Here is a 16,742-nt window from a genome sequence, read left to right as displayed (position 1 = left end):
CCAAGTTTGAAAAACACTGAGTAGAGTATAGGATCAAAGAGCCTTTCAACTGCAAATATTATCTATCTTCAAAAATGGGGGGGATGGGTAATAAAGGGTCATCCACTTGTCCACTCAGCAAACTCCAAACTAGATTATTAAACAATTATTTTGAGATCTTTTTTTTAAAGAAAAATACGTTGATTAGCAGAAGAGCTAAGTTGGTTAAATGAAGACCTTGTTATGTTAAACCAACTTAATCTTTTTCTTGATATAGGAACCAGTTTAGTTAACCATGGGATGTGGTGGACATTTTAGTTCCAGCAAAATATTTGATAAAGTCTCCCATGAAATCCTAATAAAAAACCTGGCAAAAAGTTGGTTATACTATGTTACAATTAAATGAATTCAATATCAGAGATGATTGAATAAGCATACTCAGTGGTATCTTGATATTCATAAGCTGAATAAGAGCCAAATTGTGTGATATAGTTTCCAAAAAGCAACAGCAATTCTATGCCACTGTAAAGGAATATGGAGATGAACTTGATGTAGGAATGAGGATGAACAATTAAAAAAAAGCAAGACTGATGCCAGCTCTTCAAAAAAACAGAATACTATTTCATTATTATAGGATATAATAACAGAATCCTGACAGCCTGTATTAGGTCTTCATTTCCCAAGGACTGAGTTGTCTTTTTTCCTTTCATTCATTCGTTTACCAAGGTTATCTCCACATTTACAGGTTTACAGCCACATCAAAGGAAATAAAGCACTGAGATCAAAATAAATAGCTATTCCTTTGTATTCCATATTGGTCCAACTATGTCCAAGATGATAAGAGCCTTGGGAGAAAAAATAGAGAGTTCTTGGAAGGTTTATATTTGTTTTGATAAGAGAAGAAAGGATTTCAGCAAAATGTAATGGCTGTCTTCAGATATAAGATGTCCTTTGCTGGAACAATAGTTTTGCTAGAATAAAAGTTTTATAAAACTCCTTACTTTACGTGTGTGTGTGTGTGTGTAAAATGTTGTCATTTTGCAGAACAAAAAAGCATGTGAACTCTGTTGCAGTGCCTAACTTCCAGAATAGTAGCCTCCAGAAATATATATGGCTCCCACCCTTTAAATGTTCTAGAAGACTCTTAAGATGTGCTGGGTTGCCAAGCTTGGGACATAGGTGTTTGTGGAGACACTGGTAATTATTATTTTTAGGGTGTGGGTGGGGAGAAGTTATGTGGTTTTTCTAGACAATCAAGTTCTTTTTTAACATCTATCTTTCTATCTATCTATCTATCTATCATCTATCTATCATCTGTCTATCATCTGACATATATTAATTTAAAATATGTAACCTGCCCAGAAATTTTTGGGAGCCAGATGGCCTTCCTTAAAATCTAATCAGACAATCAAACAATATATTGAAAGCCATAATAAATTGTTGCTAAATTGTGGAACCAGATTATTTGGAGGACATCTTTTCCCAATCACATCTAGCCAACCTACTAGAGTGGGGAGACAGGGAATGCTATGGATCCACTCTTCTAAGGCAGTACATCTACCAGGATCAAGAGCAAGGGCCTTCTATGTGGTGGCTTCTTCCCTATAGAACATCATCCTGTGGAGATAAGAATGGTCTCCACTTTAATATTCTTTAGCAAGGCCTTGGTTTTGCCAATGGACCTAGGAAACTCAGAATGGGATGGAGTGCATGAAGTTTGATTGACTGTTGTTTGACTGCCAGGGGGTTGAGGGCTTTATTGAAAATGAGTTGAGCAACACCCCCCCAAAAAAGTCTTAAATAAATATATCACTTTTCCATAGAAATGAATTCTGTTTAAGAAATCCAATACGTTCCATACAATCTTCCTTCTATATATATGCATCTTGATATAATAAGTTTTAAGTTTAGGCTCATATATCCAAGGAGATTTGTGATAAGAGTGAACAGAAAACCCTAAATGCTAATTGTTTATATACTTTCAAGTATACTTGCATTTTATATAATTTAAAAATATGTGTCCAGGGCATATTTTGTTTTGATTTGGTTGGAATAAAAAACTCAAATGTACAAAGAAGTTTAATTTTGAGTCAGCACTGGGATGGAATGGTGGCTGCAGTCTTATCCTGTGAGAAAAAAACGTTTCTCTTTTACTATGAGAGATGCTAAATGAAGAAGAGTCAAGGCTAGAATATTTCTGAATGAAGCTCACCCACACAACAGTGCTCTCTCCCTATGGCTGCAGTTTTTTCCACAGGAAGTGCAATAACAATTTAGCGCAGTAAATTTATGCTTCCAGGAGTCTAAGGCAAATAAAATATGTTTGCCCTCTGTTGACATAACAACAAGATCCCTGCTGAATTGCTTTGAGTCTTGTCCAAAAAGAGAGAGGTGAAATGTTGGCTGTCAGCTGTCACCTTGCTGAATTAAAAGATTTACATAAGCTCTTTCTACTTTTAGCACAAGGACACATTTTTTTTCCTAGTACTTTTTCTCAGACAGGCAAGGAGATTCCTTAGGGCAGTGATGGTGAACCTTTTAGAGACCGAGTGCCCAAACTGCAACCCAAAACCCACTTATTTATCACCAGGTGCCAGGTGGGTGTGGCCCACTGGGTGGGCATGGCTGTGGTGGTTATGGCAGACTAGGTGGGTGTGGCCAAGGTGGGCGTGAGCACCTCGATGTTGCTGTGGGGAGGGACACCTGTGGGGGCTGGGCAGGGTTGGGGAAGATCCAGGGGGTCTCTGACAAGTTGGGAAGGGGGCAGGAGGCTCGTCCTGTGGGATGAGGCAAGGCAAGGCAAAGCAGGACAGGGCAGGGCAGAGGAGCCATTGTCGCAGGGCAAGGTGAGGCAGGGGCTGGGACGGCTGCTGCCTGACACAATTGGTCCCTGCACACAGAGGCCAGCGAGCACATGGGTACTGGGATGCATCCAGCCACATGGACCTTGGCGAGTTAGCAAGCGTCTGGTTGAAGAGGGACGGTTGCCATCTCCGGGGCATGGTGCGCATGCCCATCGAGAGAGCTCTGAGTGCCGCCTCTGACACACGTGCCGTAGGCTCGCCACCACTGCCCTAGGAGATTATTTTACTTTATTTCATTCTTACTATGTCAGCTTTATGCATTATTTGTGCAAAGGTATTGGGAGAGAGAAACATTTCGTTGTTTTCTATCAATTTATCCCATTGCAATTTTTCAGCCTTTTAAAATATTAAATTTATTTTGTATCTTCACTTATAACCTTGACAATGCACCTTTGTATTGTTAATGATCACAAGTGACATTTTGGAAATAATTTGAAAAAAAAGAGCCTTTTATAAAATGATGTCTCATTGATACTGAACACCTGATGCATTGTCAACGATGTCTAAAGGTGTTTCAAATGCATGTTAGAAATATAATTCTAAAGAAGGTACTGTTTATCATTTTTGGTAGACTTGTAATAGAGCAAAGAAATATTGGGGACATATCCATATTATGATGCCGAAGATCTTAAAATGAATATAAAATCGAAAGTTGCAGATTTTCTTTTATAATTACTGGATAAAGAGTTTGGGGGAAAAGATTTGGAACATTGTTACTGCATATGTTGACTTCAGTGAGAATTTTATATGCAGAGAAATGGAAAAAATACATCAATCTGCACGATAGAAAAAATGGATGGAAAAAGTGATGGGACTGGCAGAGATGGCAAAATTAGCTGTTTTAATAAAAGGAAAGAATATATCCAGTTTTATTTCTGCCTGGAAACCACTTCTGGACTTGAGATAGAAAAAAAAATGAAATCTTAACATTGGCTTTTGCTGATTAAATTAGTTTGTTGTTATAGAAACGGTTACTACTTGTTAAGATTGCAAAGGCAAAATCTATAATTCTATTCTGTATTTACTGCTCTAAAAGAAGTTGGAAGTCAATGCTTTTTTCCCCTGCGCCATACCTTCCTCTGCCTTCCCCTTTCTCCTTTCCCTTGTATCTTTATTTTATTTGCACTTTATATCACGATAAACTTAATTAAAAAATAAATAAAAAAGAAAAATTTTGGAAATGATGACGGAAAAAGGGCCTAATTTGTTGAAACAGTTGTCAGCAAAATCTCCAATGTGGCGGGTACTGTATGTTGCACTACTATGTCAACTTCCCATCCATCTGTTTATAATCTCTTCACCTCTTGCCTTTTTTCTTGTTACATGAAAAAGAAGGACTAAGGAAGGATCAAACTATGCTTCATTTACAAAGATAACAGGCCTACAAAGAAGGGGACTTAGGTTAGCCATCGAAAGGAATTCCTGACTATGAATATCTGGTGCAGTGTTCCAATATCTCAGGGGTTGCCTCAAAGAAGAGGGAGTCAAGCTAGTTTCCAAAGCACCTGAAGGCAGGATAAGAAGCAATGGATGGAAACTAACCAAAGAAAGAAGCAACCTAGAACTAAGGAGAAACTTCCTGACAGTTAGAACAATTAACCAGTGGAACAATCTGCCTCCAGAAGCGGTGAATGCTCCAACACTGGAAGTTTTTAAGAAGAGACTGGACAGCCATTTGTCTGAAATGGTATAGGGTTTCCTGCCTGAGCAGGGGGTTGGACTAGATGACCTCCAAGACCCTTTCCAACTTGATGATGTGGTAAGCTCTCCTTTGCTAGAAATCTCAATCAATTGATCGATCAATCAATCAATCAGAATAGAGATGAAAGGATCCTTGGAGGTCCTCTAGTCCAACCTCCTGCTCAAGCAGGAGACCCTATATCACTTCAGACAGGTGACTGTCCAGTCTTTTTGTCAAGCCCTCTCAGGCTCAACATATGAGACGGGGGGGAAGCCAGCATAGAAACCAAAAGCTACCGGGTTGGAAAACATGAGCCAGACATCCTCCGAAATTGCCTGAATCATGGACAGTCCTGCAGAGCTGCAAACGCAATGCCTGTGATGAAGAAACAACATGCATGCGCAGAAGAACTATAGACCGCCAATCAGATGTTTGGCGGATAGCCGAAGCATAGCTGACGAACATGATTTCCAGTCGAGGCATAAGAACTTTAATACATGAGAGTTTTAAGAGAACGGAGGGATTGTAATGTTAATTGAGAAAGAATTCTGGCTAGATGGGGATAGGGCGAGACGCGGGAGGGTGGATGGGTGGAGTTTACATTTCACTAGGTGTGGTCATGGTTAATAGGGAATTGATTGAAGGATGGGGTTAATTTGGACATGTGTTTAAATAACGCTGGGAGGCAGTAGCTCCCAGAGCAAACTTTATTTTGACAAAGAGCCTTACTGCTAGAGGTCTTTGTTATTGTTTCATTTGATCCTAATTAAATCATTGTCACCAGTGAAGATCTGCGTTCTTGAGCTACATTCACCGTGATTCCGGTAAGGATCAGATTGTGACACTTTTCTTAAAAACCTCCAGTAATGAAGCACTTACAACTTCTGAAGGCAACATGTTCCACTGGTTAATTGTCCGTACTGTTAGGAAATTTCTCCTTAATTCCAGGTTGCTTCTCTCCTTGATTAGTTTCCATCCATTGTTTCTTCTCTTGCCTTCCAGTGCTTTGTAAAATAAGTTGACCCCCTCCTCAAATACTGGAATACTGCTATTATTTCAACCCTAGTTTTTCTTTTCTCTAGGCTAGCCATATCCAATTACTGCAACCATTCTTTATATGTTTTTGTCTCTAGGCCCTTAATCGTTTTAGTTGCTCTTTGCACTTTTTCCAAAGTCTCAACAACTTTTTTGTAATGTAGTGACCAAAAGTGGATCCAATATTTCAAATGTGGTCCCACTAAGGCTTTATAAAGCAGTATCAATATTTCATGTGATTTTGATTCTATTTGTCTGTTTATACAACCAAGGATTGAATTAGCTTTTTTGCTGCTGCTGCACACTGCTGGCTCATGTTTGTCTCATTCCAAAAAGGAGGGAATCTGTTAGAGACCATCTGAACTCTAGACTAGATAACCTCTATAACATGTCCTTCATATCCTCAAAACCTGCTTCGGAACTGATTTGGCAAAAATATGATGTTTCCAGGATAGGAGAAGAAAAGGAAACCTGTTTTCTGAATTCCAAGTTCAGAATGTTGTCTCAGATATATGCAAATCCAGGTAGAATTGCATTAATACATTTTTTACTGATAGCAGCAGTTCATTTCCTGGCATTTTTGCATTCAATTTCTCATTTCCCTACTGGTTGTTGAGAAGAAAACCATTTGACAGGAAAGGGAGGCTACAATAAAAGCCAAGAAGCTTTTGACAGTGATGTAAGTGTAAATATTTTGTGTCTCGACTGAATGTAATAATCCTTCCACAAAAAAGTGGGGTGCTTACTATGATACTGCTGTTTGTCAGAAACAACTTGCCTTCCCCCCAGGATATAGTAGTTTTCATATAAACAGTGGCTTTACATTCTGAATTCTTTCTTCAAAATGATATATTTATAAAAGACTGTTAGAACCATACACTCACCTTTTGGAGCAATAATTCAAAGTGCATTTTAGCAGTTTGAGATGTCCATTACTGATGGGCATAATAATTTCATCACAATTCAGAAAAAAAGCACATACCCTGGACATAACTGAGGCAATTTCACATTCTCCTCTGGAGACATATTTATTCAAAAATAAGTTCATTCAGCTCAGTGAAGCTTACTTTCAAGTAAATGTGTTAACAAAATAGCCTGAGAGTGCAATCATATACATGTCTATTCATAAGTAGGATGAATGTATCTGTCAATTCTGATTTGTCATTTTTTTTCCAGGCTTTATTTTGTCTCCTTAAGAGTTTCTGTGCTAAAACATTCCTACCATGTTGACCCATGTTACTCCAATTCCATTAGGAGCACAATGTAGAAAAAAAGATGTATTTTTCTAACTAAAAAAACCTCATTGCATGTGCAAAAGAAGTGCAGACTGAATGGGAAAGTTTAATTTCTATTAACCAGGATACGGGCTGTTTGTTTGAATTTGCACCAAGTGAAAATGTGAAGCTACAGTTCTTCAAAACAGTACTGAGGTCCGTATTTTTTTTTTATTGTAATAATGCCGGATGTATAGCAGAACTATCTGAGGACTAATTATAAGAACAAAAATTGATTTAACAATTTCTTTCTCTAAAGAAAGTTTTCAAAGAAGCTCAATTGTAAAAGGTTTTTATATTCTGGAATAAAAAAGATTACTTAAAAATAGGAATGGAAGAGACTTCTGGTTTTGCACAGTAGTTCAGAAGCTGAGGGATTGTGGGGCTCCGCACCCTAAAGCTGATTTTCTTCCTGTTAGGGGACTCTAAATGGGCCAGAAGTCACCCAAAGAGGTGGCAAAGAAGGATGAAAGTCCTGTGGACCATGGAGAGACAGCAGTTGACCCAATCGGTCTGGGAGAAGAAACCAACAGGAGAAAGGCTAGCCTAACTTCAGAGTCTAGCCCAAGCTACAAGCAACCGAAGTCAAAAAATGCTACTTTAAGCTGATTGTAATCAGCACATTTGAATCTGGGTAAGAACATAAATTTTCCCTATCCTACTTATCAACTAATTTCCTGGAAAAAAAATCTCAAGAAGCAAAAAAACCTCCAAAAGTGAAGGAGGGGGATCTTTGCCCCACTCTTTTTACTAATGGAAGTGGCAAATTAAACCTTTTATGGAGGATTAAAACATATAGAAATGAAATAAAATGAATATAAAACCTAAATTTGGATAAGTTTAAAATTGCTGAATGGTTAAGATTCTCATTTTAAAGACAACTGTTTATTTTGAAAATTGAAAAATGAACTAGTGCTGACATCTAGTGGTGAATGAAGACTATGACAGCTATGGTTCTCATGTAGGACTTGGCAAAATCTGGAAAAAACTAATCTGTGCTTCTGACCTTCAAAGCTCTAACAATAGAGAACAGCTGTGACAAAAAAGAAAACAATTTGGGTTACAGACAAAGAGAGAATTATAAACTTCAGAAAAAAAATATTTTTGAACTCTTTGGATTACAAATATCTACTTAACTGAGACTCCAAAATATTTGCAGAGAAAAGAAAAACTTGATTCTTGGCTATCGTGGGAAATCAGAGACTTGTAGAAAGAACTTATCAAGAAAAAAAAACAAATACCTTTCAAGAGGAGATATATGATATGCCACAACTAATTCAAACAATGATTTCAAACCACAAAGAAATCCAAAATAACTTTGAAAATATAAACCAATCTGTCTCAAATTTAACTTTACAACAAACAAATCCCAGAAAACAACAGAGAAGGAGCAGATAAAACATGTAACTGAATACAAATTCGAGGATAGAGACTTAAAGATGGAACCTAACAAAACAAAGAAGTATGATTTAATGCAAGTGGAAAAAAATTCACAAGAAACATTGGATTTCGAAAAGATAATATACTTTAAGACAACAAAACAAATTTGAGGACAAGAAAAAAGATTGGATAAAATGGATTGCAGAGATGTCAGAAACATCATTAGAACTGGAGAGACAAGAAATGATAAGAAAAACAGAGAAAAAGAAAGAAAAAGATTTTCAACAAACATGAAAGGACAAAAGCTTCCTACGAAAACATTATAGTTGACCTACCTTTTATATCTACAGTAACATCTACAAGAATATGGAAAGATTCTTTGATTCAGTAGAACATATCAATTAAGAAAGATACTGGGCAAAAGAAAAAGGCTAAAGTGAATATTAAGAAAATAGATGATGGGACCTATCAGAGAGAATATTTAAAAAAGAAACACCTGTTTGAATATGGTTAAAAAAATAGAAAGATTTTGGATATGAATTTTATTTTAAGAGAGATAAGCCCCTCAAGTAACATAGTACTCTCTTTTTCTTCTCTTTTTTATTTTATTTCTTGATATGAATAATATAAAAAAGTTGGAATAGCTTATATAAAGGAAATGTTTTAGATATTTAAATGTATTTGGCTTTAAGAAAACTAAAATGGATAAAAATGTTTTGAATAAGAGTTAAAAGATCAGATGACTAGATTTAAATGGAATATTAAAATATTAAACATATTTTTAATCATGGTAAAGAAGAACGGAAAATTTTTGGAAATAAATATGCATTAGCTTAAGAGGAACATGTATTTTAAGTAGTACTACCTTTTTATTTTTCTTTACTCTTATTCTTTTTTTCTTTTTTAGTCTTATTTATTTCTTAAGAAAAGTAAAAGTATTGGGGTGGCTTACATGAGAAAAATAGACTTAAATATTTAAATGTAATTAACTTTGAGAAAATCTTAACCAGTAAAAATGTCTTGAACATTGTGGGAAAAATAAATGTAAACAAGAACTGTAAACAGGATCTATGATGAGGCAACCAGAATGACTAGATAAAAAAGAAATATTATATTGATGTGATTATTATCTGTAGAAATATTAGAAATAATTTTATACTCAATTGTTATCTATCAAAACAACAAGAATTGTATTAACTTAAGGTTGGCAAAGAGAACATTATGTGAAAGAGAGGAAATCAAGTAAAGCTATTATGTTGATTATAGATCATAGAAACTAATTGTTAATGAATGTTTTTATATGTAAACCCAGACAACACACTGTTTACCAAATATTAAGGTGACCATGTTAAAAATCAATAAAATATATTATATAAAAAAAATAGAAATGGAAGAAATTCTCAAGAGCAGATAGTGATGGCAATACAATGACAAAAAATCCTTTGTAGATGGTGCCATGCTTAAAAAAAATGAATAGCAACTAAAAATAGGAGAGATATCACATTCCTAAGAGCATTATTCCTTTGTATCTCTAACAGTGGAGGAAGACCTAGTAAAAGTAAAATCCAGTATATATTTATCCATAGCAATCTTTAAAATGAAGCTCTGTGGGGCATAGATTTGAATCATTATGATGTTGAATTCTGATGCTCATGATTTGGTCACTGACAGTTGAGAAGCTTTCCACTGTTCTTGCTTACAATAAACACCACTCTACTTGTTTTGCTTGTATCCTGTCCTGAATAATAGATGGTGAAATCCTCAAATTGGAAAAAGCCATTGTCCAACCAGTGTAGCTCAGGGACACCACGAAGATTAATTTTCAACCTGATCATCTCACATTTGACAATATTTAATTTACCCTGACTCATTCCTCTAACATTTGATGTGGCCGTCCATTGTATATCTATGCAACACAGACATTTGCTTACTCCACTGGCTGCCTCAGCAAATGGGATTCCTATTGTCACATTGTTGGTCCTTATTTGACATATTTGAGACTCTTCCCGTAGAATTTTCTTGCTGAGGTTTTTGCAGAATAGGGCTTTTTCCAACCCTGTGTCTGTCTCACTATACTAGCTATAAACCTTATCTACTGTAGCTAAATGGCTTAACTTCTGGCTGACTATAGTGCTCTTTCCTTAATTATCTTAGAAGGAATATATAAAAATAACTCCTTCCTAGGATGTGTGTGCCCCTGAAATTGTAAGGAATGCTCTTTTTTCCTATTCATGTTACATACACATCTGCAGTATTCTACTTCAGAAAGTCAGCTTACCAAGCCATACAGATCAATTTTATATCCACTTACTAATACATAATTCCAATTTTTTCATGAAATATAATATTGCCAAGTTTTGCTTGGTAGCAGGCAAAAATCTTCTGGGAACTGATTGCCAGCTAGAGTCAATCAGGCTTTATATGATTCATGTCTATTAATATTGTTACCATAATTTCAAGTTCTGTACTTGTGCAGTTTTGGTTACTCTATAGTTTTTTAAGAAAACAGAATACATAATATAGATTTATATATTTTACCTCTCCATGTTTTAATTCTATATTTATTATCCTTACAATTTTTAGATATAAATTCTTTTACATTATTATTGTTAATTTATTTTCTTTCTTTTTTTAAAAAAGTTTTATTAATTTTATGGGGTTAAGGGTAAAATGGAGTGAGGGTCTGGGTTAGGGTTGGGATCAGGGTTGGGGTTAGGACTGGGTTTTTCCCCGGTAACATTTTCAATATTTAGCAGACAGCATATTTTCTGGGTACATATATTTAAACAGCAATAATAGATATAATACTAAATGATAACGATAGGTATGGTTAATTATCTTAGACAATATTATTTAATCACTCCATGTCATCCTTCTTACTAGTATGTATTCGAGGTAACATATCACAGTCCTTTCTCTCTGAGTCATTTTTCTAGCCATTGATAAAAATTATCCCATGTTCTAAAGTAAACTGAATTTTCTTTCTCTTTAATCTTTAAAGTCAATCTATCCATTCTGCACAATCTAATTAATATTTCTTCAGTTGGTAAATTTTCATTTTTCCAATATTTGGCAAACACAATTCTTGCTGTTGTTAATACATATAATATTAGATATCCGCTCTCCTTCTTGTAATTAGCTCCTATTATTCCTAACAAAAACAATTCTGGTTTCAAGTCAATTTATTTTTTAGTCATCTTCTCCAATTGTTAATTTCTTAGTTTTTACCCTATGTTGATAAAAAACTGAAACATGTTTATTGTATTGAAATCAGATCCCTTGATATTGATGGGTAGACTTTCATGGACAATATTAAAATCATTAACTTACTTTAAGTAAGTAGTGTAGAGAAGTTATCAGATTTGCAACTAGTCAGAAACTTCTAACAAAATCATCCCTCCAAATGTGTCAGAAATACAGTTCTCAGAATTCTCAGCCATCATAGTCTTTGACTAATTTGGATATGAATTTTGGAGACTGTAATTTCAAAATAACTGAATGGTATCAGGTTGGAAAATCATTTTTAATTTCAAGACTATAGTCTGGGCTTGAATCGAAAAAGAGGAAATTAGAAACCCATCTAGAAGGCTTTTCAGACATCCCTTATTGACTATTGTTTCTAAAATATTGTGGCAATATTAATTCACAATAGATAATATATTTAGAAAACAGTATTCATCATTATCATCATCAAAATGAATACGAAATAAAGCCAATAAATAGGAATTCTGAATTCATCAATTGGAACTTCATTTACTCTGTTGATTGTATATTTGGTAAATGATAATAACAATTATGTATTCCTAATATACCGTGGAGCCGGCAGTGAGTGAGGTAAATTCAGAGGTCTGTTTCTGATGATGGGACTGCTTCTCTGTACCCTTGTTAATTGCGAAGTCATGTCCGACCCATCGCGACCCCATGGACAACGTTCCTCCAGGTCTTCCTGTCCTCTACCATCTTCTGGAGTCCATTTAAGTTCACACCTACTGCTTCAGTGACTCCATCCAGCCATCTCATTCTCTGTCGTCCCCTTCTTCTATTGCCCTCAATCTTTCCCAGCATTAGGCCCTTCTCCAGTGAGTCCTTCCTTCTCATTAGGTGGCCAAAGTATTTGAGTTTCAACTTCAGGATCTGGCCTTCTAAAGAGCAGTCAGGGTTGATCTCTTCTAGGACTGACCGGTTTGAATGCCTTGCAGTCCAAGGGACTCGCAGGAGTCTTCTCCAGCACCATAATTCAAAGGCCTCAATTCTTTTGCGCTCAGCCTTTCTTATGGTCCAACTTTCACAGCCATACATTGCAACTGGGAAAACCATGGCCTGGACTATACGCACTTTTGTTGGCAGGGTGATGTCTCTGCTTTTTAGTATGCTTAGATTTGCCATAGCTTTCCTCCCCAGGAGCAAGCATCTTTTAATTTCTTGGCTGTAGTCCCCATCTGAGGTGATCTCTGTACCCTAAGATTCTTCAAAATATGTTCAAAGCAAAGAGGAATGGGAAGAATTTCAAGATATCAAAAAGGAATAAAAATTGAACTGTGTGACCACTTTTTGTCTGTTTTACATTATTTATACATACCCATTCTATGAAAGCTATTCCAATATATAAAAATATAATCTAAGATTTCATATACATTTTGAATTAAAATAAAGCAATTTCTGTTATGAAAGTGATTTGAAATATAAGGCTATAGGAGTGCCAAACCCTGCTTTAACTATGACTGTGGACAGAGTTCTCTACTTGAAGGATTGTCCAATCCAAATATGGTTTCAAAGTAAAGAAGTATGAGATGAAAATCATATGGTCAGAGAGAGTACAGAGGCATAAGTCACTGGAAAAATATCTGATTCATAACCAGCCCTCTGTTAGGACATGCTCCTAGAACACAGGTCGGCAACCTGCGGCTCCGGAGCCGCATGCGGCTCTTTGAGCCTTCCCATGTGGCTCCCAGCCTCCTCTGCCTTTGCAGAGAGAGACAGAGACAGAGAGAGGCAATTGCGCTTCCCTGCCTCTCTCTCTCTCTCTCTATCTTTCTCTCTGTGTGTGTTTGTGTTTTTGTGTGTGTGTATGTATAAAAGAGAGTGCACTCACAGTGTTCCCCGAGGAGCTGAAAAGCTTATTGGGCGGAGCTCCTCCCTTTGCTGCGTCTCTGCAGGAAGCAGGAAGCAGGAAGGGCAGGAGAGAGCTAGCTAGCCCAGCTAGGTTGACTCAGGAATTCTGGGAGTTGAAGTCCATGAGTCATAAAAGAGATGAGGTTGCCTACTCCTGAGCTTGTTGGACAACAGCTTGAAGCTTGCCAGGTGAGCAGCAGATAGAAGAGGGGGGGGAGAGAAAGAGAGAGAGAGATGGAGGGAGGGAGAGAGAGAGAGAGAGGAAAGAGAGAGAGAGAAAGGAAGAGAGTGGGGGAAGAGGAGTGGCAGACCAAGGGCAGATAGAGAGGGAGGGAGAGAGAGAGAGAGACCCTTTTGACATCTAAAATGAAGATAACACTGCCTTTTTTTACCTGTGTGTGTGTGTGTGTGTATGTGTATATATATATATATATATATATATATATATATATATATATATATATATATATATATATATATATATATACACACACACACATACACACACACACACACACACACACACATATATATATATACACACACACATACACAAACACACACACCTATAATAAAGGTAAAAAAAGGATATACGCAGTATATATCTTCATTATCTTCATTTTAGATATCAAAAGGGTTTTGCGGCTCCCGGTGTTTTGTTTTTGGTGGGAAACAGGTCCAAGTGGCTCTTTGAGTGTTTTGGGTTGCATACCCCTGTCCTAGAATCACCACTACATTTATAGAATCTAGAAAACCCAAGTGACCAGTTTTTCTTAAAACTTACCAAATATAGTTTTATTCTGATCAGACCTACAGTAATACTCTTATCCTCATCTTACTTCAATAATAATTACTGTAAAATGTTAACGGGCAGCCAATTTTGCACCTACATATATTTCAGAGATACTCACTAGTGCAAATTCCTTGTTCAGAACCATCTGCTCCACTAGCGATGACTCATTATGGAACAGATGAGGTTGCATGTGGCTCCACATGTGAGGAAACCACCAGAATTCATCTACAGACCCCAACAATAAATCGTCTCCTTCATCTTCTTCAACGGTTCCTAAGAGATGAAAGGCAAATGTTACATTGTAAAAGATGTCATGATACAATTTATTTTCAGATCAGTGAGGGTATAAAATACATGGAGTTTTCATATAAAATTTAAAGGCAATATTGAAGAAGAATTATTACCAAAACGTATTCAAGCAGGAAGTAATGTGCTTATCACATATTTCTTCAACAGGTTTGGAATACCTGCATATAATGCATTAAAACACCAGGAATTCTAGCAACATTTTTTTTTTGGCTTGAATGCTTTGCATTCAGCTCTATGTTAAAACCAAATATAAGGTCCTGTCCAAGAGGAAACATGCATCCCTAGAATCTATATGCATGTTTGAAATAGGGCTGCAATCCGATGAAAAGATAGCTTTCTTTGTGTAATGCCTACCATCTGAATTGTGCTGGGTGGATATGCATAAAAAGGGCTTTCGCACAGTCTAATCCAGGGGTAAGCAACATTGGCTCTTTTATGACTCGTGGACTTCAACTCCCAGAATTCCTGAGCCATCATGGCTCAGTTTGGAAACCTCTCCCTTTCCCCTCAGCATGGCTGGCTCAGGAATTCTGGGAGTTGAAGTCCATGAGTCATAAAAGAGCCAAGGTTGCCTACCCCTGGTGTAATCTGTCAAATTCCCCATCCCTCCAAGTTCATTTCATTTTCCATTCTCTCTCTGTTAAGATCACGTGTAGTGAGACGGCTAAAACAATAATATTTATATCTTAAAAATTATTACAATATTTAAAATTACACATGAAGTGCTTTGAGTATCTAAAGCCACAAAATGACTGCTACTGTTATTAATAGTAGTATCTGCTTCATCTCTCAGTTATTTCTATACAAATCTTATTCTACCTTTGCCTTAGTTTGTGTACTCTCTTTTTATTGTCTATACGGATTGGACTGTGATGTAGGTTGACTTGGGCAAATCCATATTCCATTGCCAGTACTAGTCATTAGTTACTTCTTGAATGCCAGGTCTTGCACTTCATGGTTTTATATGTAGTAAGAAATTTGTTAGCTGAATTTGATGCTCTGTAGTTTCCAAGAAAATTCTCAACGATATCCTTGAATGCTTTCCAGGCAATTTTCTCTGGCCCCACTAACAGATCTTCGAACCGCTTGTCGTTGATGATGTATCTGATCTGTGGATCAACAAAAATGTCTTCCTTAATTTTGGCATCAGATATTCTTGGAAACATCTGTCTCAAATACTGAAAACTTTTACCTTCCTTGTTTATTACTTTTACAAAATTTTTCATCAGTCCATGTTTTATGTGAAGCAAAAGCAAAAATACCTTGGTCAGACCAACAAGTGGTTTGTGTACCACATACTTCTGTCCAGGAACTAAATTCTTTCAGAGTGGCCATTTCTTTTTAATATAATGAACTTGTCTTGCATGGCTGTCCCATTGGTATATGTAACAACAGTACTTGGTATATCCAAGCTGCATTCCAGCAGCAGAGCCATTGCTTTTAGATCTCCACAGGTATCCTGGTTGTACTTGGTGTACCAGGTATGCTTCAACAACAGTTCCATGTTTTCTTTCAAATGTTTATTTCATGTGTGCAACATAACCAATAGGTATGAATGGTGTACATTGCCCAAACAAAAGCTTTCTATAAAAGAGTACACAGTAAGTTAAATTAAAGGTTACTTTCATGATTAGCAGCCAAAAATTCACAAAATACACCTAAAAATGTATTTATAAAACTTTACTTTATTATTCATAACAATGTGTAGTCACAGCTACCAGTTCTTTAGCTGATCTTGAGCTTCATATGCATCAAGTTCTTCCTAAGAACCTAGGATTCATAATGTATCAGCAGAGTTTAGTGCAGCCTTTGGTAATTGACAGATGGAAATTTTGTCAATGTGCAGTTTTTCTAAGTATGGCACCCAATGTACCACTAGGACCACCACTAGAACCACCAATTTATGCCATAACATTTCAATTTCGATTTTTGAATTCTGATACTTTGTCATCTTTTCCAATTCTTTGTCTTCTATCTCGGGTATTGCCACATCAATTACTCACATGCTTTCTTTTCAACCACAGTTATATTTGGCATGTTATGAGTCAAGACTTTATCAGTCTATATTCAGAAATCCTACAATATTTTACACTGCTCATTTTTTTACTACTTTTTCTAACTGAATATTCCCACAATTTTTCATTACTGGTACATGATAATTTTTATAGGTGATTCAATGAATCATTTTGGTCACTGTGTTATATCGTTTGTACAATTAGTTTGTTCAATCTTCTTGCATGAGCCGAGTGTAAGAAATTTACTGTATCTTCTGTCTCTTTGCACAGTCTGCACTTTAAATTTATTTTTAAATTTAA

The 16,742-nt window shown here is 36.2% G+C and overlaps 1 protein-coding gene across 3 annotated transcripts in view; it reads right to left on the bottom strand.

Annotated features, from left to right (window-relative positions):
* The window catches only part of NDST4 (N-deacetylase and N-sulfotransferase 4), a 144,414-nt gene that overhangs the window by 53,031 nt on the left and 74,641 nt on the right, over nt 1-16,742 (bottom strand). For 2 of the 3 annotated variants that reach the window (XM_039346990.1, XM_039346991.1), the window contains exon 4: nt 14,237-14,391. The exons of the other annotated variant lie outside the window; for it this stretch is intronic. In XM_039346990.1, the coding sequence (XP_039202924.1) occupies nt 14,237-14,391 (155 nt within the window). The remainder of the gene's footprint in view (nt 1-14,236; nt 14,392-16,742) is intronic. 3 annotated transcript variants of the gene reach the window in all.

Source organism: Crotalus tigris, unplaced genomic scaffold, assembly GCF_016545835.1.
Source record: "Crotalus tigris isolate CLP2741 ecotype Arizona unplaced genomic scaffold, ASM1654583v1 scf7180000018043.2394770, whole genome shotgun sequence".
Lineage (NCBI taxonomy): Eukaryota > Metazoa > Chordata > Lepidosauria > Squamata > Viperidae > Crotalus > Crotalus tigris.
The sequence above is the reverse complement of the archived record's forward strand: the minus strand, read 5'-3'. Positions and strand labels throughout refer to the sequence as shown.